General features: G+C 36.1%; 1 protein-coding gene across 15 annotated transcripts in view; it reads left to right on the top strand.

Annotated features, from left to right (window-relative positions):
* PDE1A (phosphodiesterase 1A) overlaps nucleotides 1–24,125 on the top strand; it is a 390,387-nt gene that overhangs the window by 328,560 nt on the left and 37,702 nt on the right. For 14 of the 15 annotated variants that reach the window (NM_001135342.1, XM_024243036.3, XM_054548811.2 and 11 more), the window contains 5 exon segments: nucleotides 623–724; nucleotides 855–975; nucleotides 13,239–13,320; nucleotides 15,712–15,832; nucleotides 16,217–16,404. In NM_001135342.1, the coding sequence (NP_001128814.1) occupies nucleotides 623–724; nucleotides 855–975; nucleotides 13,239–13,320; nucleotides 15,712–15,832; nucleotides 16,217–16,404 (614 nt within the window). 15 annotated transcript variants of the gene reach the window in all.

The following is a 24,125-nucleotide window of genomic DNA, read 5'->3' as shown; positions in this document are numbered from 1 at the left end:
TATATGAAGACATTTAATCCTTACAGTTCAGCGCTTTGCTGAATAAATACTGAATGAATAGCACTGGTTTTATTAATAGTAGTAGTTTTGTTTAAAAATGCAAGATGAAGAAGGATCAGAGAGGATCTTGAAATCTCATGCCCTTCTTATCTCTATCTCTTCTCTGAGACATCAAACCTTTTAGTTTGGTTGACGTGGATTTAGAATAGTCTCAGGCCCCACTGGACTACTTTTTTTCCCCAAAGCATTGAAATACTATATAATACTGTATTTGGAATAGTTTTTCTTTAAAATGGCTAAAGTTCCTTTCAGATTAAAAATAATAATATTTAGGAATTATGACTGCAGAAGAGTTGTGGGAGTGAGAAGGGAAAGCACTAGCTCTTCAGGGAGGTGTGAACATCATTGCCATTCTTGCTGCTGGCAACTTCTTAGATCCATGACAGTTAAAAGGTAAAATAATATCAAACTTGTGTGTGGACTTTCACATTTAAAAAGTAGCATCTTTTGTGTTCATATCCACTGAGAACAATAAAACATGGTGAGTGATTATTTATTGAAATGTTCCACTTCAGAACAATAAATGGCTGAATGAACCTTTCTCCTTTTGGTGACTCTGCAGGGATCTTCGGAACCTAGTGATTGAAATGGTTTTATCTACAGACATGTCAGGTCACTTCCAGCAAATTAAAAATATAAGAAACAGTTTGCAGCAGCCTGAAGGGTAGGTTTTGTTTTGTGGGTTTTTTTTTTTTTTTTTTTTGTCATGTTAAAGTTCCAGGGGCTTGGCCTCAGAAAAGACTGTAATTGTTTCCTTTGTTTTGAATAATATAAGCATGTCCTTGGTTTGACAGGATTGACAGAGCCAAAACCATGTCCCTGATTCTCCACGCGGCAGACATCAGCCACCCAGCCAAATCCTGGAAGCTGCATTATCGGTGGACCATGGCCCTAATGGAGGAGTTTTTCCTGCAGGTGCCTCTTTCACACTCTGTGCAAATGTTTTTGGAAATAGTGACTGTGCATATTAGCGTACACCTTTTCTGTATGGAATCCAGGGCTTGTGACTTACTATTATCAGCTGGCCACCACACATTCTTGGGGGTTTCAGCAAAATGTATTAATCTATCAGAAAAATGTATTAAGTCTATGTATTGTGATACATGTTTTAAAGGGATTCAAATTTTGGATCTCAGATGCTACTCTCAGGAAAGAAAAATAAAAGCAGCTAAGAATTGTTATCTGCTGTTAAGACGTAAGTGCCACAGCAGAGACAGCAAATAGCTTTCATAATAAAAAGAGTAGATGAGGATATATAACAGTCCTGCATAAATCTTGTTGGCCAGAATTTTAATGGAGGCCGAGAAATATTGCTTTAGCTGGGTGGCCACATGCCTAACTGAAATAGGCAACAACAACAACAAAAATCTAATGTTACGTCAGAAACAAGCCCGGACAAGGATTGTGACTGGTGTTCTCTGCCACAAGTACACATCTTTTCTTTATACATGTCCCTGTTTTGCAACCCCCACAATCCAAGCTGGATTACTACAATACAAATGTGATTTTAACCACTCAGAGTTAGCATCAAATTGCACAAATTAAGGGCTCAGTCTTCCACAAGATTGGCTCTACTTCAGATGCCAGCTGCAGATGGGGCTGTGGGACACCAGCACTTCTGACCAGCCAGTTACAAGTTCAGTGGTTCCCACAACCTTCTCTAGGTTTGGTAACTTGCTAGAATGACTCACAAAACTTCAAAAGTGCTATCCTTACAATTACAATTTTATTATAAAGAATACAATCCAGGAAGAGCCAAATGAAAAGGCCCATAAGGAAAGGTCTGGGAGGGTCTTGGATGCAGAGCTTCCTTGCTATTTCCAGTGGAGTTAGCAAGTACCACCACCCTGCCTTGTCAATGTTTTCACCAACCAGGAAGCTCTACTGAGCTTTCCTGTCCAGAGTATTTATCAGGGTTTCATTACATAGGCATGGTTGATTAAACCACTGGACATGCGATTGAACTCAATCTCCAGCCTCGCTTCCTTCCCAGATATCCCCTGGCTGGCTTAAAGTTCCAACTTTCTAATCATGTGGTTGGTTTCTGGTGACCAGGCCTTATGCTGAAACTATCTAGGGGATAGGGCCAGAGTTGCCTCATTAGCATAGAGTCTCCTATCACTCATGAAATTCCACAGGTTTTTGAAGCTCTGTGCCAGAACTGGGAATGAATATCAGATAATTTTGTTTTATTATATCACAGTCCCACTTAGAGAAGTTCTTTTATTTCTGTATTTTCAGATTATTTCATTTCTCAGAATTGTTCTTTATTTTGAAAGTTTGTTCATTAATTTTATACCTGTTCTGAAGATATAAACACCAAATATATTACTATGTTTGGATGACTCAGGTTTCTGTCTCCCATTGTTGATGGACATAATGTGTGGTTTCATTTTTATATTGCAATTTATATTCCTATAGAAAGTTACTGAGTAGCATCTTCTAAATTCAAATATTTTGGTCCTAAAAATAGTATTGAAAAATATTTTAATAATTTACTTTCTGCTAAAAAAAAATACACTAAATGTAAAAAACTACCAAATTCTAAAGGTCAACTGCTTATTATGGTCAATTAAAAATTATAATAATATACTCAACCAATCAACCAGAGATCTTTCTGAATAGCCCTGTGACATTAGAGATGCAAAAACAGAAACATAAAGAGATACAAAGATTTTTCAGGTTAAGAAGAAATTTTTAAATATCTTAAGTTGAATGATTTTGAAAACATAATATTTGAAAATTGTTGGATGCAACTGAAGCAGTGCTTAGGGGAAATTTTATAGCTTTACATACTTATATTAGAAAAAAAACAAACATGTAATAAAGTAGGTTATATCTGTTTCACCTTAAGAAGCTAGAAGTTAAGAAAATTGAATCAAAATAAGTTGATGGAAGGATATAATAAATATAAAAGCCAAAAACAGTGAAATAGAACAAAGACAAACAATAACTAAAGTTAATAAAGATAACAGTTGGCTCTCTGAAAAAGTAATGAAATTACTTGCAAGATCAAAAAGAGGAAAAAAACTATAAATGAAAGAGAGAATATCATTATAGAGCCCATATTCATCAAAAGGATGAGGAATATTATGCACAATTTATGCCAACAAAATTGAAAACTTAGATGAAATTGTCAAAATTTTTGACAGATATAAATTACCAAAACAGACACAAGAAAAAAATCATGTAGTCTGAATATTCATGTATCTGTTTCAGAAGTTGAATTTGTACTTTAACTCTTCTTATGAAGAAAACTCTAGGCTTAGATGACTTTAATTCTTATTTCTGATTTCAATTCTCAGTATTCAATTCAATTGAGAGATAAAGAATTCTCTGAAACATTTCAGGAAGAAGTAATGCCAGTTTTACACAAATTATTTTATGACATAGAGGAAGAGGAAAATTTGACAGCATAATTCTCGACATTACCTGACAAAGACTTTTCAAGTAAAGAAAATTACACATCCACATCTGTCATAAAACTAAAGGAGAAATTTTTTTTAATTTTTAAAATTTTTAGCAAATCAAATCCAGCAATTTAGTAAGAAAGTGCATATCATATCATAACTTGAGTCAGTTTAATATTAAAAAATTAAGGTAATTCACCATATTAAAGGAAATAAAGGAAAAAATATATTATCAACCCTATAGATGTGCAAAATGCATTTGACAATACTCAACAGACATTAATTATAAAAACTGTTAGTAAACTAGAAGTGGAAGACCTTTCTCAGCCTGATCAAAGGTCTATAGCTAATGTGATACTTCACGATGAAATATTGAACATTTTTATTCTAAGATCATTATAGGTGCTCTTACCATTTCTATTCAACATTGCATCTGAAGTTCTAGCCAGTGTAGGAAGGTAATAAAAAACAAAGTATACTTTGAATAAAAATAAATAAAACTGTTATTTGCAGAAACATGAGCATCTGCATAGAAAACCTCAAGAGATCTACAAAAGGCTACTAGAATTAGTATATGAGCTTATTAGTTGTAGAATCAATTGTGTTTCTGTATGCAAGCTGCAAACAATTTGAAGATAAAAATTGAAAACGGTATACTTTATAACACCATAAAATAATAAAATATTCGGGGAAACCTTTAATTAAATGTATATGAAACCTCCACACTGCAAACCACAAAATGTTGAGAGAAATTTTAAGACCTATATAAATGGAGAGATATATTATGTTAATGACTGAAAGACTCAGTATTTCTAAGATGTCAATTCTTCCAAATTTTTAATAAATTTATCATAATCTTTATCAAAAATTGTAACAGGCTTATTTGTAGAAGTTGAAAGGCTGATTCTAAAATCTGTATAGAAATATAAGAGTCTAAGGCAGCCAAAACAATTTTGAAAAAGATTAAAGAAGTTGGAGGACTTAGACTTCCTCCTTATGTGAGTTAGTATAAAGCTACAGTGATCACGGCACTGTGTAATTGGCATAGGGCATAGGGATAGGCAAATAGATCATTAAAATAGAGGAGTGATTTCAGAAACAGGCTCATATGGATAATGTCATTTGATCTTTACAAAGGCACCAAAACAACTACATGGGGAAAGCAAAGTCTTTCCACAAAAGGAAATGGAACAGCAATTAGTGAATATATGGGAAGAAAAGGAAACTGGTCCCCTACCTACACCTTAACACAAAAACTAATTCAAAATTAAGGAGTTTAACACAAAACCTAAAACTATAAAGATCTTAGAGGAAAACACAAGAGAAGATCTCTCTAATCTTGGGGGTAGGTAAATATTTCTTAGAGAAGACACATAAAGCATTACCCATAAAAGAAAAAAAAAATGAAGTGGAAAAAAGCAAAACTCAAAACTTCTGTTCTTCCAAATGCACTGTTAAGAAAATGCAAAACCATAGACTGAGAGAAAATATTTGTACTACAAATATCTGTCCAAGGACTTGTGTCCAATTGCATATAGAACTTCAACAAATCAATAGTAAAAAGAAAATCAGGCCAATTTGAACGGATATTTTATAAAAGAAAATGTACAAGTAGGTAATGCATACATACAAGTATGTTCATTGTCTTTACTTATCAAAGAATTATAAATTAAACCATAATGAAATATCATATAGCCCCATGAGAATGGCTAAAATTAAAAGAATTGACAATATAAGGTGTTACCAAAAATGAGGAACAACTGGAGTTATCATACATACATCACAGGTGGGAGGATAAATTATTACAATCACTCTGGAAAACTACTGGATATCATCTACTGAAGTTAATATGAAGGGATAGTTAATATCCCTTACGACCCAGCACTTTTACCCCTAGAGAAATGAGTGTTTATGCCCACCAAATGTCTTATATAGGAGTAGTCATTACAATACTACTTACAAAAACTCAATGCTAGAAACAGTCCAAATATTCATCAAAAATAGAAATGGATAAAAAATAAATCATGGTACAGTCATACAATGGAATATCAAGCAACAATAAAAAATAGACTAATGATACAAATGACAATAAATCTCAAAATAATACATACTATAAACCAATTTATATGAAGTTCAAAAATTGGCAAGATTAATATATGGTGATAGAAATCAGAACAGTAGGTGCCTATATGGGTTAGGATTCCTTGGACGAGGTTAAGGCAACTTTCTGGGGGTAATGGAAATGCTCTATATCTTAATCAAGTATTATACAAGTGTTCCTGTTTATACACTTCAGATTTGCACATAAATTTCCCTTTAATTTTTTTAAAAAGAGTATATCATAATGAAGGTAGCTCATCTCTGACTTAAAGAAGACCCTAAAAAAATTACTGTGAAAAAAAAACAAAACTAAAATCCCAGAGACTCCGGAAGATTACCATTAGATCTCCAAATAATATCACGATTTGTATTATCCTTTTGTTTTACTGATTTCAAAACAGACAAAGAATACCTGACAGGATCATGAGATTAATGAATTCAATGAAATTGAGTTCAGATCTTTTGAAAGTTCACCAATTTCTGGATTTTTAAAAGTAAATGATTTTCAAATCCCCTTCAGAAACATATGCAGCAAAACAGAAAAATGTGGTGTTAAAGGTCAAAATAAGTTTGTACTGCCAACAATTATGTCTTTCAAGCAAAACAAGTTTTTCTTTATGAAACTTACACTGAAATATGATATTGATTCCAACAGGTAAAATGTTTTCTTGCATTGAACTAACTAAATAAATCCCATATTACTCTCACTTATTCTTAGTCATACTGCATAATGTACACCTTTGGAGGTAAATAAGCAATGAACATGAAACTCCTTGCTGTATGCATTGCTCTGATTTGACGTAAGATATTGAACTGTGTCTATGTATCTATGCAGATGTCCTAGAAATTAGCAGGACTACAATGGTTCTTGTATGTTTTATTTTTGTTCATCCTCACATAGCCATCTGTAAAACTATCACTTTATCAGACCCACCTGATACCATTCTGCTATGCATTTAGCCAAGGTAACTGGGTTTTTCATCTCAGACAGTGAAAACAGCACTTTTACAAAGCAATTTGCAAATGTGTGTCTTCATTCCTTTGGAAGGTACTAAGAATCTAAATACTGTGTCTTAAATTCCACTGGCTGTGCTAGAGATTTTGAGGTAAATCAAAGGAGGTCTGTCCAGAGCTCATCATGGTGCTCAGCTAGTTTAAATGTAAACATCTTGTATTTCTTGTTAAAGACTGTATTTTATGTACATTGGTCAAACATAAGAAGCCTAATAATGCAAATTAGAGAGATAATTGGACTTGACTTCAGAAAACTCAAGGGTAGGCCCTAGCTTCTCATTCTTCCAGTAGTGGGAGACATGAGTCTTCCCCTTCCTGTCTCCATATACCTTCTTACCTTTTCCCATCCTGCCTACTTCCCAGGATGATTGTGGGGAACAAAATGATAGAACAAAAGTAAGAGGGCTTCAAATGTGAGGAATTGGTGGTATTTGTTATCCTGCTAGTCTATCTTAAGCTTTATACTTTCCAAGGCAAACTATCAGTATACTACACCATTGCTTATAAGTATTTTGTTGTTTCATAGTTACTTAACGCTGAATTTCTAAAGATCTGGGCACAATTTAAAAGCACATTTCCAACACAATCATCAAGTTTAAAAAGTAGCCAATTAAGAGAAGTATTTTCCTTTTTGCTCTGCAGAATGTAATGCTAGACTTGCAATTCCTTCTATTGGTTTGAACAAAATTAGAGCCTGGAGAGAAATTCAAAAAATCAGAAAAGTAGCGAAGGAAAGAGCTGATTTTTAGAATTTTTCAAGAGCAACCTTTCAAGAAAAGTTCCTCTGTGTGTGTGTGTGTGTGTGTGTGTGTGTGTGTGTGTGTGTGAATATTTCAGAAAAATGCAGAGAAATTTTGTTATACATTGACTTCTAAATCATTTTCTTATTAGTTTGTCTATCAAACTCATTTTACTTAAATGGACTCAAACAGACACTAAGAATTTTTTAAATGCTGTGTATTTCTGGAAGACAAGCTATTTGTATTATTCTTAAAAATCCCATCAACGTTATCCCATTCTTTAGTGCTACTACTTTAGTTTCACCCTCTAAAGCCATGAGAAACTAGCCAGAGATCAGAATTGTATCCAGAATTTGCAGTCTTGCGAAACGCTGATTTCTGACTCTTGAATAAGCCGCTAATGGTAAAAGGCAGTAGAGCGGGTTCTCATTTCCAAGGCATTTTCGCAACAAGCCTGTGATATTTATTAATACGATTAATGTCTCCTCGAGTTTTCACGCAGATCAACACAGTTGCTTCTACTGACAGTAATGGGTAGATTTGGAGGATGCTGCTTTATTTTAACTATGACTGATATGAGAGAGAGATCAATACCAGCCAAAAAAGTAATCACTGGTAAAAGAAGACAGGTTTTTGCTTTTTATTCCCCTCTTGAACACACATGTCAGGTTGGCAAGTTAAGAAGTCAATGCAGTTAATTTTTTTACAAAAATAGTCGCTTCCATCAAACTGTGTTTGTATTTTAAACTAAATAACAATAACTACATGAATTTTTCCCTTCTTCAACTAGTTGTTTTGTGACACACGAAAAAAATCTATATTTGAACAAAATCTGCATTTATTAATCATTATTACCTTGTTGGCCAAGAAGAAAAAAATAATTAGAAATGCAAGTTATTTGGGAGGAAAGGTCAAAATATTTACTTTACCTTGAATTGTATACAGTCAGGCCTCTCTATTTTTAAATGTTGCTAGAAGTAGTATAAAGTGTGTTATTTCAAAATAAATTTCATTTTCCATAGTAATACAAATGTACTTAGTTAGTCCATTCTCAGCCAAGGATCTGGCTTTTTAAAGAAATCATAAACATAACCCCTAAAATTGCAGAAATGAACTGTAGCAATGAGCCAAGATAACTTTAAATGTAAAAAAGTGAAGCTTTTAGTTTCAAGAGCCATAAAAGCACTATAAACACCGATTACACCAGGGGTTCTAATATTCCATAAAATATTTATAACATTCACAGAAATACAGTTATATCAGACCAATATTTTACCAAAAGTGAATGTATTAGTTGCTGTAATTATTAAACGCTTAAATGTTTTTCGTGGTGTTCTTCGAATTTAGAAGGGCCCATTTGTAGAAGAAGTAAAGAAGGGTAATTAGAGGGCCTAAATTCCTTAAGTTTTCCAAATAAGGCTAAATTAGTGCATCCTCCTCTCCTCTCCCAATCAAATTCTCTATAGAACCAGTGGTCTGTCAGATTTCACCCTCAGCCTTAGAATGTCTCCAAAGGCTGTCCTTAGGAGGAGTGTGACCTAAGCCCCTGTCCCTGTGGTCAGGGGCTTCCTGCATATTTATTATTGACGTTGCTTCTTTCTCTAAAATTGAAGTTTCAGTGAAGAGTTTTCTCAAGATTTCTGTACTTTACCCTGTCTTATCTTCTTCATTAAAACAAAACAAAACAAAACAAAACTGGCTGGGCACGGTGGCTCATGCCTATACTCCCAACACTTTGGGAGGCTGGGGCAGACGGATCACAAGGTCAGGAGTTCGAGACCAACCTGGCCAATATGGTGAAACCCTGTCTCTACTAAAAATACAAAAATTAGTTGGGCATGGTGGCAGGTGCCCGTAGTCCCATCTACTCGGGAGGCTGAGGCAGGAGAATCGCTTGAACCCAGGAGGCAGAGGTTGCAGTGAGCCGAGATCGTGCTACTGCACTCCAGCCTGGGCGACAGAGTGAGACTCCTCTCAAGAAAAAAACAAAAACAAAAACAAAGCAAAACTGTAGAAATTTTTTTGGTTTCAGAGAAATGCAAAAAACAAACAACAACAACAAAAAGGTGCTGTTAAGTCAATGGATTTCATACCTTATTAATGGCTGTCAGAGCACTTTACAATGGTAGGAAAGCATTTAAAAACAATTACTAGTTCTCTTATAGGCTTTCAGAGAAGAAACCTGAAGGATCTCCAGGGAATTGTAAAGACAGGTACAAGTTGTGGGGCCTGAGAACCTCAGGCTGCCTTGAGTTTCCATTTCGATGGGGCCAGTTTTTCTACTTACTCCTCATTTTTAAAAGTGTATTTTGGCCCCCTGAAGGCAGCATCCTCAAATGACAGCGAAACCTCTAAGAAAAATATAAACTCTTCTTTCACAGTGCTTATTGTGATGACCTCTGCTTTTACCTTGATGGAAAATAAATATTCCCTATCCTGGGACAGAATGAGGAAATTATAAACATGGCCAAATCTATACTCAGAGATTCTAACATTCTCTTTATACAGAGTTCTAGTTCCTTCATAGTTTACCTACAGGGCCCCCACTAATCTTGCACTCATGGCCTTTATTCACCCTAAAGAGTAAATAACACTTTGAAATATTTATAAATAAATTAAATAATTAATGTACTTTAGCATTCAATGTGCTTTGACAGTGAAAATTTAATATTCTTAATTAATTGTGGGGTACAGGAAGCAAATAGAATATAAAATCTCTTGCTCCATCTGTAGGAAGGTCATCCCTGCATATATCTGTCAAATGCCTAAGCCCTATAGGAAATATGTTGCCATTCAACATTCTATAAAATGTAGCTCAAGAAAGTGGCCGGGCACAGTGGCTCACGCCAGTAATCCTAGCACTCTGGGAGGCCGAGGCAGGTGGACTACCTGAGGTCAGGAGATCGAGACCACCTTGGCCAACATGGTGAAACCCCATCTCTACTAAAAATATAAAAAATTAGCTCAGCATGGTGGCAGGCACCTGTAATTCCAGCTACTCGGGAGGCTAAGGCAGGAGAATTGCTTGAACCTGGGAGGCAGAGGTTACAGTGAACCGAGATTGCGCCATTGCACTCCAGCCTGGGCAACAAGAGCGAAACTCTGTCTCAAAAAAATAAAAAAATAAAAAAAAGAAAGTAAATCATCATAATGCCTTTCTCAGGCCAAAGTTACCATTTTGGGGCCAAAGAGCTTGTACCACAGAGTATAAAAATACATCTATTACATTTGTGTCCTTAAATACCAGATAGCAGCATCTTGACAAAAAAAAAAAAAAAGTTAAATGTAGCTTAGCAGCATTTAATAGATACAATCTTGTAATATTTAGGGTGGTGCAAAAGTAGTTGTGGTTTTTGCAATTTTAATTGCAAAAGATACAGCTGACTGAATCTTCTGACTCTAAGACTACTGACAATTTTAATTGCAAAAACCACAATTACTTTTGCACCAACCTAACAAATACACAAAAGAATAAAACGCAGTTGTATCTGCATATGTTAAATAAGCATCTCTAATATCAGGTTCCCAAAAGCCTATTGGTAGCTTTATTTCTATTTTATTTCATCAATAGTAATATTAGTATTTATATTTTAACATAAATGATTGATGACATTATTCTTGCACCTTATCCTCAACATGTTAGAAACCAAATCCATAATAGTATTCAAATCTTTCCCCCACCCAGATCATCTGGTTTCCATTAGTGGCACCAACAGACTCCTCCTTTCCATTCACACTGGAAGCCAAGGAGTAATCCTCAACTCACCCCAAGTCATCTCTCATACTGCAGACAAACTAATCTTTCAAAAGTGGAAATCCTTTCTTGTCAATTCCTTGCTAGAAATAAAGAGGGAGAAAAAGCTGATGCCTCTCTGTTACATGCTAAATTAAGCACTACTTCAATTTCCTGTGTTTTAAAACTATTCAGTGTATGCATTAGACATAAATACCTTTAATTTGTACATATTGCATTCATATTGTTGCTATTATAAGTTATTATTATTATTATTATTATTATTTTTTGAGATGGAGTCTCGCTCTGTCACCCAGGCTGGAGTGCAGTGATGCAATCTCAGCTCACTGCAACCTCCACCTCTTGGGTTCAAGCGATTCCCCTGCCTCAGCCTCCTGAGTAGCTGGGACTGCAGGCACATGCCACCACACCTAGGTAATTTTTGTATTTTTAGTAGAGATGTTGTTTCACCATGTTGGCCAGGATGGTCTCAATCTCCTGACTTCGTGATCCACCTGCCTCGGCTTCCCAAAGTGCTGGGATTACAGGTGTGAGCCACCGCGCCTGACCTAAATTATGTTTCTTATTAGCTAAACTTAATGACTACTAAGTGTCAGGCACTCTTTATGCTTCATATAAATAATCTTAGATAACTTCAGGATAGATACTATTACATCTATTATATTTTATCCCTAAAACAAGTAAATCAAAATCACAAAATTAGGTAACAGATAAGGAGAATTCATTTCAGCAAAGGCTGTGCTATGTCTGAAGTAACAGCAATAACCCCTAGACAGCAGCGATTCAGCTGACTGTATCTTCTGACTCTAAGACTAGTGGCATTAATAATTCCCTTCCATCTGTCCTTTAAGCTGAGTATAAATCACAGTTTCAAATGGAATTAGTGTTATTATTATCCAGAAGAATTAGGGGAGTTACTGGCAGAGGTCACAGAAATTCTTATTCCTTCTTTTCTCTGAGTTATGACATAGTGAAATGTTCGTGTTTGTAACTAATTTTCCTACTTCTTTGATGACCATATCTAGATTTTCCCCAACAATTCTGATTCCAGACTTTCTGTCTATAACTCTCATAATCAAAGGCATGGTTTAGGGGAACTACTCTAGAAGATATTCTCAAAAAGTTGTAAAGCTACATGTTGACATGATGTTGTAAAGATTAGGATAGAAAGATGTTAATGGAAACAGAGTGAAAGGACGTGGAGTCGTTACGTATTTTATCCTAAGTTATGGACTTATGATGCAAGGCTGGTGTTGCTCATGAAGGTATACAGCCAATAAATTAGGAGAAAATAGAACCTAAAATGTGCTTTCAAATGGCCAGGAAATTGAAATGAACAAGAACAAGGAAGCATCCTCTCCTCTTTCTTTCATAAGCACATCCCCTTTAATGCAAAGGAAAGAACCAAAGTTTAATAAACCTTGTGATATTAAAGGTTTGACCAGAACAGCAACCTTTGTTTTAGAAGATGAAAATTTAATTACTTCTCATGAAGTAAAACCCAAATATAAATGGAATTCTTTAACATGTGTGCTCAATTAATCTATTTTAGATGAGATCAAATAATTAAAAAAATTGATATTTCAATTTTCTCTGAGAAGAAAACATTAAAATAAGTTTATGCACACTGAATGTAAGAATGTTGAAGAAATTCCTCATTATATGTTGTGGAAGATTTAATAAAACTTGCTTAATGGATAGAAAGGTGTTTCACATCATATACTTTTAATTTTGAAAAACAGTTCTGTCACAAAATTTTGATACTAAAGTTCTGTTGATATACTTGGCATAAATAAATTAACTTGGATTGTTAATTAAATGTCAGATAACACATAAGATGGCTAGGTATTTTATGGTGACTCTGGAAAATTTCAAAAGCAAACATTTGTTTCTTAAAAGTCAAGGGATTGTAATGCCAAAGCAAAGTCTCCAGGTACTGAAAACATTCATCATTTTTCTTCCTGCAAAATGTCCCCAAATGGAGACCATCCAAGAAAAATTACATAAACTTGGACTATAGCTTTCGGTTTTATAGATAAGAAAAAAGTATTGCTAATTAAGAAATGAAAGATGTGGCTTTTCTAGGCTTTATGTCTTAGGTTGCTCATTATTTTAGCTACTCCAACCCAAGTCTATATTAATGTGCTTTTCTTTCTCCAGGGAGATAAAGAAGCTGAATTAGGGCTTCCATTTTCCCCACTTTGTGATCGGAAGTCAACCATGGTGGCCCAGTCACAAATAGGTAATTCTGATGATTTGTGATGGTGGAAAGTGAGTGTGTGCTTGTCAGTTTTCAAATGGGTAAATGATGTTGTTCAAAGGGGTAACTTCCATGAAAACCTCACTCCATATTCATGATACATTTGATTTTTAAATACATCTATATGGTGCTGAATAAGAATTATTGAAGCATTTTCACAAAATGAATTCAATAAAGCAACATTAGTAAATGTAATTGTTATCATGGTCGTAATCCTTTTACAAAATATAAAATTTTCTTGTGTGGGAGACTATTTTATGTTGTTTTGTTGCTGATTATTGTTTTCTGTAATTTAATTCTTTCCATATAGGTCAACTCAATGAAAATATTAGTGCACTTGTTCTATCACTAAGTTTCCATGGTATGCTTAATATAGTAGTGCACATTTCATTTGGAAAAATATGCTCTCATGATGTGAATAGATTAACCAACAACAGGAAATTTGCAAAATGGTAATGCTCCCAACCACACTCATTCTTATCATCTGTATTTGTGTTTGGGACTTCAAGTCCAGTCCATTATTAAAACATGTGTTGCATGGCTCAAATACTTGTAATAATTATTCCCTGAGCCAGCATTTTTGTTACTGAACAATATGATCAATAAACACAAGGATCACTTCTTACCTGTGTAGTTATGCTCCAGCACCACCCATCACAAAGCTTTGGGGAAAGCTGCCTGCTCTGACCTTTTCCTCTTTCCCCCTTTCCCATCCAAGTTTCAACAGCTGTTTTTCTAGAGACCATGACACAGGTGCCTGTCCTTGCTTAGTAAGTGTAAATGTGGCAGGCTAAGGACCTGACGTGGCAAGCTAAGAATGGAAGTTTCTGAGGCTTGTTGCTGTAATGCAAATTGCTGCCGTGTTAGTAGAGGTGATGCCCCAGTTGACAGTCTACACATCTCAGGCATTTAAGAACATAGACAGAACTGGCCGGGTGCAGTGGCTCATGCCTGTAATCCCAGCACTTTGGGAGGCTGAGGCGGGCGGATCTCGGGGTCAGGAGATCGGGACCATCTTGGCTAACACGGTGAAACCCCGTCTCTACTAAAAAATACAAAAAATTAGCTGGGCATGGTGGCACACACCTGTAATCCCAGCTACTCAGGAGGCTGAGGCACGAGAATCACTTGAACCCAGTAGGCAGAGGTTGCAGTGAGCTGAGATCGCGCCACTGCACTCCAGCCTGGGCAACAGAGTGAGACTCCATCTCAAAAAAAAAAAAAAAGAACATAGAACTTAAAATAGTACCCTGGGTGGTCAATTAACACTGATTTAACTTGAAGGCATCCATTAAAACTACTGAAGTTTTATTAAATTAAAAACGTGCCTTATTATATACTATAAGTAATCCAGTTACTTGAAATGTGAATTACTTTTATCCAAGCATCTGATGGACAATCTTTAAATGTGCATACTTTACAGGACATTGTCACTTAAAAAGCCTCCCTCCAGCTAGTCTCCTATATTCAGGTGGTAGTCCATTGCTCTCAGCTGTGTTTCCAACAACAATTCTTGACTTGAGGCACCCACAGCAGTCATGGGATCTGGGATATTGCCATGTACACAGACCTTAGAATAGGTTGTTGTCTCCTCCTCTGCCTAAACACGGGATGGAAAATACTCCCAGAGGACAATGCCCTTTTCTCTGTGTGTCATTTTCTATCTTGATGAGTACTTTAAATGTAAAAGTCTTCATTCAGTACTGACATCTCAAAGTGGTGGGATTAATGCTGTCTCCCAGAGATGTTACTTTTCTCTTCACTGATTTGACAGAACACACCCACATGCTGTGAACTAATACTTTACATCCAGAGAATAATAAACAGCAATTTGAAATATTAACACACTGGCAGAAAGCTCTGGCTGATATAGTAAGTAACAAAAAGTAATTGTCTTCCTGTTACCTGAGAAAAACCTTCAATTATTTAATTTCTTTGGAGCTTAGATATGATTTCTTGTTAGTAAATAATGAAATCCAAAATGCACATGATGTGCTTTCAAAAAGGATAATGATCCCTGGTGTTGAGAGAGGAAACTATAGTCACTCTCATTGGATCTAAATGTATTGTTAGCAATAGTATATTATATAAGGCTGAATAGTAAATAGAAAAGCCAATATACTTGAGTTAGCAAGCTTAAATTGTGTCACTTCCATGGCTTCAAGTATTATTTTATAGAGCAGTTAAACCATCTCTAAAGACTGTTATTAGATTGAAACAATACAAAGGGTAAGCAGAACCAATATTTTAGTTGATTCTCGCTATCCCAGGATTGTCAGAGGCTCTTCATTATTTTTGATTTCAGAATTCAGGACATTGTAACACTTGAATTTATTTCTCTCTCTCTCTGTCTTTTCATTTTGGCTTTTGTAGGTTTCATCGATTTCATAGTAGAGCCAACATTTTCTCTTCTGACAGACTCAACAGAGAAAATTGTTATTCCTCTTATAGAGGAAGCCTCAAAAGCCGAAACTTCTTCCTATGTGGCAAGCAGGTATGATATTTTCTTTTTTGCATCATTTTTCATCTTTGTGGTGTTTAGTAACTTTTTCCTTAATGATTATCTATATTTCTCACGTCTAGGAAGAGAATTCTCACAAGATTAGGGAGTATTGCCACCTAGTGGCTTTATATTATATTGCATCTGCCTTTGAGAACTGAGGTTTAATACACAAAATATGAAATACTAAGGTGTGTACTAAGGAGAATCCAGTGTGGGGAGGGAGAGAAAGGAGGTGAGCAGCTGCCACGTGCTCAGAACAGGGACTGAGCATCTACTACCTTGCTTTTCTAGTCAGTTTTGTAAAGTTTTTCAGGTTTTCCTCGTTCACCCCATATCCTGATGGTGTTTTTTGTTTTCTTTGGTTGTTACTGTTAGCTCAGCCACCATTGTGGGGTTACACATTGCTGATGCACTAAGACGATCAAATACAAAAGGCTCCATGAGCGATGGGTCCTATTCCCCAGACTACTCCCTTGCAGCAGTGGACCTGAAGAGCTTCAAGAACAACCTGGTGGACATCATTCAGCAGAACAAAGAGAGGTGGAAAGAGTTAGCTGCACAAGGTAGTGTTGTTTATGAGGCCTTACTGCCATCTCTCTCTGTCTTCACTTCTCCTCTAAGAGTCTGAATTATTTCTTCTAGATTTCTTCTTCTATAGAATATGTAAGCCCTTGATGGTATTGAGAATTTGGTTACTCTTTGATCATTCATGAGAAAGTTGGCTCGTTTATTAGATAAGAAGAGGTTCTGGTTTGTTTGTGCCACATGGGCTGCAGATCTGTGTGTCAGTGGGTGGTGGCAAACTGGATACTGAAAGATGAGATAATGAAATGGTGACAAAACTTTGTGGTACCATATAAACTCCTGTGCTTTCGTAGAGGTGCTTTCCAGCCTGGATTTTACTTGGCAAGTGGCTTTTGTGTTGCATTAAGTGTATTATCACTTCATGTCAGAGACTTGGGTGTGTTTTTCTTCTGTTTCACTAAGTTGCTTTTTTGACTCTGAATTTAGACAGGAATTGGGGAACTCATTAGTAATCAACCACCACAGCAATCACATGGGAAGGTAGCTATAGTTATTTCTGACATATTAGCTGCTTCAAATTAATTAGTCCATTTAGTAGGTTTGTGAGTCGGTATTCAAACAGTTATTATCTTTCATGCAGGAATTAGCTTTCATATCCAGATCTGGCCCCTGCCTCTTCTCACACTCATTCCCACAGCTCTGTCTCCCTCATACACTACACTCCCTGCACAATGGCCTCTTGGAAGTTTCTTAAAATACTCCAGGGTTTTTGTAGTTATTTTTTCAGCCAGAAATTTTTTTCCTTGTGCTTTTTGCAGCTTTAATATACTCAGGAATAAACTTATTTTTCTTAAAATGGATAATATAAGATCAAAATAGAGTGTTAAATCATTTTTATAGTCAGAAAGACACAATATTGAAAAGTTTTCAATTATCCCAAAAGTCAACCATAAATATAACATGTTTCCAGTGAAAATTCCAATACATTTTTCATGGAATTTAAGAAATTGATCCTAAAATCTATAGGTATTGCAAATACCTAAGAATAGTCAAGACACTCCTGAAGGATAATAAAGGAGGAGCACTTGCCATATATCGAAACTTACTCTTATACTGAAGTAATAAAGTTAGTGTGGCTGTGATACAGAGATAATAAGATGGGCCTCAGGAATAGACTAGAGAGCCAGAAATAACACATTAATTCCTGCAGAACTTGACAGATGACAGACACACACATTCATATATGCAATCTTTTGTATGTTCTCACATATTTACCATTATGATGTTCGTCATTTCTTCCTGTGTGTCTGAGCTACTATTTGGTGTCATTTCTCTTCACACTGGAGTACTTCCTTAAGTATTTTCTTATAACACAGTTATGCTGACAAACAATTAGATTTTCTTAATCCAGGAATGTCTGTATCTTACTTTTATTTATGAATAATTTTACTTGATTTAGAATTGTTGAATGATTTTTTTTCTTTTAGCACTTTTAATGTGTAATTCTATTGCCTCTGGCTTCCATAGTTTCTGATAGTGTTGGCCAAAAATAAATTGTATTGTTGCTTCCTTGCATGTACTGAGTCTTATCTTTTTCTTTCTGTTTTCTAGACTTTATTTTGACTTTCAGCAATTTGATGATGATATATCTAGGTCTTTTTTTTTTCAATATTCTACTTAGTGTTCATTGAGCTTATTAAATCCATAAATTAATAATTTGCATCAAGTTTAGGAAGCTTTCTGTCATTTTGTTCAATGTTTTTCTTCTGCCTCTTTCTCTCTGTTCTCTCCTTCTGAGGATCCTGTTATGCATAAATTAGGATTCTGGAAATTGTCCTGGATGCTCTGGATCTCTGTCAATTTCTTTAATTGTTCTTTCTTTCTTTTTTCTTTCTTTCTTTTTTCTCTTCCTTTCCTTCCCTCTTTCGTTCCTTCCTTCCTTCTTCATTCATTTTTGATTGGCTGCTTTCTAATGATTTATCTTCAAGTTTACTGTTTCTTTCTCTGCCACCTCAATCCTACTGTTGATTTCACTGAATTAACTTTTTATCTCAGCTACTTTTTTTCAATTTTATTATTTCCATTTGGTTCTTTTTTATAATGTCTATTTCTCTGTTGATATTTTATATTTTCATTCATTGTTAGCATATTTTCCTTTAATTCTTCAAAATTATTTAATTTTAAAAACATATTTTAAAAACTTGAATTTTTTGAAATCAATTTTAAAACTGAGTATAAATGGCCTTTCTATGGCTCTCTAATTTCTAGGATTTTTCTGTTAAATGTTGCTGGTTTACCCTTTACTCCAACTTGGACCCCAACCTTAGGCTGACAAAGCTTGGGGCTTTTCTCATCTAGTCTAAGTGGATTCACCATTTTATATTCAAATAACCAGAATTACTTTGCCGCCTTCCCATTCCAAGTTGATTCTACCACAGCCAGCAGGAAAGTTGGCTTTTGCTTCCATTCCCAGGTCAGAGTTGGAGAGGAAGATGGAGGAGTGGGAGTAACTTCAGGCAAGAAGGTCATAGGTTCCTGCTGTTTTTACCTGAATGTCCAAAAATTTTTTAAGAATAAATGTTTCTCAAATTATTATGTCCCTTTGGTTGATTTCCAGAGTCATTGAATAGTTGTTTTTATTAATGCTGTCCAGTTTTACACTTGTTTTTTTATGAAGAGAAAAAACTCGTCTTCTTTACATCATTATAGCAGGAAGTATTCCTCTTCACCATAGGTTTTAAGAGAATTAAATGAGTTTATTAATATAATTTGCTTAGAAGTGTCTAGAGTACTAAGCGCTATATGAGTTAGCTGTTATTACTATAACTATTATTTATTATGTTTCTGCCATGTGTTCTAGAAATAAGGGTTACAGGGCTACTATATAGAAACTAGGGGTGTCCCTAATGCTGAATTCTAAATCCAGCAAAACTATTTGGAAATAAAGAAAAATGAAGACATTACCATATTAAGAAAATCTAATTACTATGGAAATTGGGGATAATTTCTATATAGTAAACTGGTAAGGAAAGGCTTCACTGAGGAAGAAATAATTTAAATAAATACACAATGGAGGTTAGAAAGAGAACGATGGAGAGGTCGGGGAGGGTGGGGGGTAGCAAATTTTTAAATGGGATTGGCTACCACTTTATCTAGGAGGCCGAGCTTGCCTGACATGCCAGAAACAACAAGAAGAGCAGTGAAGCAGGAAGAAATTGGACAACTGGGAATAATGTAGGCAATGTGATGGGTGGGGAATGTGGTGCCTGACCTTTGGTTTTGGCCTGAGAAAGACAGGAAACCAAATGTAGAGTTTTGAGAAAAAATGTTGATTGGTCTGAACTGAGGTTTCAAAAGGATTACTCTGCTACAGAATGGAAAATGTTCTTTTGTTTGGGTAGTAAAAATAGAAACAAGGAGATCAGAAAGAAGGCTGTTGTTCATAACCCAGGAGACACATGGAAGCTTAGACCAGGTAGTAATGGTTGAGAGGGTGTATAATTTCTGGATATGTAAAGATTGTGGCAGTATGTGTGAGTAGAAGGAGGGTAAGCAAAAAGAGATTGGATTCTGGATATACAGATATTTTGAAAGCTGAACTGATAGGATTTGTTACCAGATTAGATGTAGGAAACAAAGTGAAGAGAAGAATCAAGAATGATGCCAGGCTTTTTGGTTTTCTTACACATTATTTGTGTATAGGTAAAATTATATAATCATTTCATGGAACAATTTGGCATTCTGTAGGAAATTTAAAGATGCATGTGCCATACTTCTCGACAATTTTGCTTCTGTATTTTTACCCCAGAGAGACTTTTGTGCATATGCATCAAAGACATGTCTAAAATATTCATAGCAGCATTGTTCATGATGGCAAAATAAAGTGGAAAAAACAGTAAAATTGATTTATATACTGTAGTATGTACATATTATGGAACAGTATAAAACTGTTAAAATTTAACTAATCACCACAGGAATGAAGGACACAATGTTGCACAAAATAAGCAAACTGCTGGGCTTTAGTAGGCGGTTTTCCCCTGACAGTGTGAAGGAGACTGAGAGGTTTGGACTAAGCAAAATTCACCACAACGCAGCAAAGCGGCTGTGCCCAGGCTGCCTCTCTAGATTCCTCCTCACTGGGCAGGGCATCTCTGCAGGAAATCCAGCAGCTCCAGTCAGGGGCTTACAGACAGGACTCTCAACTCCCTGGGACAGAGCACCTGAAGGGAGAGGCGGCTGCAGTCACAGGTTCAGCAGATTTAATCTTTCCTGTCTGCAGGCTCTGAAGAGAGCAGCTGACCCTAACAAGGGGGACTCTCCCAGCAGAGTGCACCAGCTCTGCTAAGGGACAGGCTGCCTCCTCAAGCAGGTTCCTGACCTTGTGCCTCTTGACTGGGAGAGACCTCCCAACAGGGGTCAATAGACATCTCATACAAGAGAGCTGAAGCTTCCAGAGGAAGGAGCAGACAGCAATCTTTGATGTTCTGCAAACTCCACTGGTGATACCTAAGTGACAGGGTCTGGAGTGGACCCCCATCAAACTGCAGCAGACCTGCAGAAGATGGGTCTAACTGTTAGAAGAAAAACTAACAAACAGAAAGCAACAACAACAAAAGCATCAACAAAAAAGACCTTCCACAAAACCCCATCCAAAGGTCATCAGCTTCAAAGATCAAAGGTAGGTAAATCCATGAAGATGAGGAAGAAACAGTGCAAAAACGCTGAAAATTCCAAAAGCCAGAATGCCTCTTCTCCTCCAAATGATCGTAACACCTCTCCAGCAAGGACACAGGACTGGACAGAGAATGAGATGGATTAATTGACAGAAGTAGACTTCAGAAGGTGGATAATAACACACTCCACTGAGCTAAAGGAGCATGTTCTAACCCAATGCAAAGAAGCTAAGAACCTTGATAAAACGTTACAGGAGCTGCTAACTAGAATAACCAGTTTAGAGAGGAACATAAATGACCTGATGGAGATGAAAAACACAGCACAAGAACTTCGTGAAGCATACACAAGTATCAATAGCTGAATAAATCAAGCAGAATAAAGGATATCAGAGTTTGAAGACCATCTTGCTGAAATAAGGCATGCAGACAAGATTAGAGAAAAAATAATGAAAAGGAACGAACAAAACCTCCGAGAAATGTGGGACTATGTGAAGATACTGAAGCTACGATTGATTGGAGTACCTGAAAGAGTCTGGGAGAATGGAATCGAGTTGGAAAACACACTTCAGGATATTATCCAGGAGAACTTCTCCAACCTAGCAAGACAGGCCAACATTCAAATTCAGGAAATACAGAGAACACCACTAAGATACTCCATGAGAAGATCAATGCCAGGACATGTAATTATCAGATTCTCCAAGGTTGAAACAAAGGAAAAAAATGTTATGGGCAGCCAGAGAAAAAGGTCAGGTCACCTACAAAGGGAAGCTCATCAGACTAACAGCAGATCTCTCAGCAGAAACCCTACAAGCTAGAAGAGAGTGAAGGCAATATACAATATTCAATATTCAACATTCTTAAAGATAAGAATTTTTCAACCCAAAATTTCATATTATTAGAAATAAGTAGAATTTTACTTCCTAGATTGGGCACTAGACACACAAAAGTTCATTTTATCATTATGATTATGATTATGTCTAACATGTGCTTTATATATGCATCTATAATTCATTCATATACATGAAATATTGCATAAAAATGAAACAATGATAAGCTATTAAAATACATCTACTAACATAGTGATCAATTTTAAAGTCACTGAGTATCAGATATTACCATTTTAATTTTCCAGTACCTACCACTTCTAGTCTTATACGCTGAAGATGAAAGTTTCTTTATTACAATTGCATTGAGATTAAAATAAGCAGGTCATATGATGTTTAGAGCTTTGGAATATTAATTAAGCATCAGGGCTTTGAAGAGAATTCCAGATGTTTGCTCATCATATTAACCCTTAAGCTCTATTTCACAGATATTGCAAAAACGTCTCCCTAGTCCTAGAGCAGGGAGAGATTGTTGACCTATTATGCTTCATTTTTATTATCTGTTTCACCCCCTTAAAAATAAGGTTCATTAAAATAAGGATGTTTGTTTCCATCGCTGATGTATCCCAAGCTCTTTGAACAGAGACTGGCACAAAGTAGAAATTCAAATGATTATCTGCAGTAGGCGGGGAAGAAAGAGAGAGAGAGAGAGCAAGAGGGAGGAAGAGAGAGGAGGGGGTAGAGAAAGGAGGAGAAGGGAAGAAGGAAGGAGAGAGGTAGAAAACCTACCATCTAGGCCCCAAAATATGAAATATATGATCTTGCCATGCCCTTGGAGTTCTCTCTCTGCCTTCTCTAATCATTTATTTCCTTCTCTCCCACCCATGAGCCAATTATTGTTTTGAATTTTGTGATAATCACTCTTTTTTTTTAGCTGTTATCCCTCTTTGTATAATTTTAAACAATGTATAATTTAGTTTTGTCTGTTTTAAAACAGTATAAATGGAACTGTGTCATATATATTCATTTATGAATTGCTTTCCACTCAACAAGATGCTTTTTAAAATTTATCCATGACAACACAAATGTTGTTCTGTTTCAGCAGGAGTTTTCTGGATCTTGCAGAAAACATGAGACAGAAAAAAAAATCCAAATACTGTGCAGATATTTTTTAAATATTAGTGTTTTGTTTAAGTCTGTACATATCATATCCTTAGGCCACAAATCAGGTGCATAAATAATATACCCGTCATTATTTCTCTGTGACCAAACATAGTTTCTAGCTATGTCCCCATGCTTCCTGTTTGAAGAAAATATAAGCTTATCATTTAAGTGTTTTGACTGAATCAGAGTAAGCCTGGTCAATCCACGGTTTCTGACCTCTCTTTCCTCCTCCTTTAGATGGCATTGCAGTCCCTGGGGACTAATGTTGTGGTATTAATGGATTTCAGATGAGCATCAGGTCCTTGCTTGACCTCTGGCCTCTTTCTCATCTTTCCAGACAGACAGCCCCCATTGGTTTTTGGCTTGTATCACCTTCTGACTCTGACCCCTTGCTTCCCCACAGCAGGCCCTCACATCTTTGCTTTCCACAGCTTGCTTGCTCTCTTTTCTTCTCCTTCTCATTGTACTTCTCAGAGCTGAAGGACAGGCTTGTCTTCACATCACAGAGTCACTGGGGTTGACTGAATACTGCAGGTGCTCTCTCAGGCTCTCCTGTCCTGACATTCTACACAGCCACCCCTCCTCTATTCCTGGCACGCTGAGAACACCCACCTTGTTCAGAATGCTGGATAAGGGAACATGACAAAGATCTTCTCTAACCCCTGGATCCCTGACTTTTTCTCAGAATTCTTTCTTGCTTTTCCCTCGGAAATAACTCAAAATGCACAGGGATGGCCAAACTCAGAGAGCAGGTCCCGTCTCAGACTATAACTGTCTAAGTCTCTTGAATCTTCCAACTCTTTTCTCCCTTACACCTTACTTTTGGTTTCATAGGGGGTGAAAAATATGTCACTGGAAAGGTAAGGAGTTAAACTTTTCCCTCCTCCAATTTGAATGGCACCTTCATACCCCTTTTTGCTTCTCTTAGGGAAAACCTAGATCCATGTCCAGGGAGTGAGAAACCTGGATCTCCTCTGGAAGTATGGGTGGGAAGGTAGAACTTGATTAAGTATTTTCCAAAAACCTTTTAGCCATGCATGGATGTGGCTTTTGAATTTGAAGACAAAGGATAGATGCCTTTGTTTCTGGGGTAGCTTA

This window comes from Pongo abelii, chromosome 11 (assembly GCF_028885655.2).
Source record: "Pongo abelii isolate AG06213 chromosome 11, NHGRI_mPonAbe1-v2.0_pri, whole genome shotgun sequence".
Classification (NCBI taxonomy): domain Eukaryota; kingdom Metazoa; phylum Chordata; class Mammalia; order Primates; family Hominidae; genus Pongo; species Pongo abelii.
This window is presented reverse-complemented; position numbering and strand designations above follow the sequence as displayed.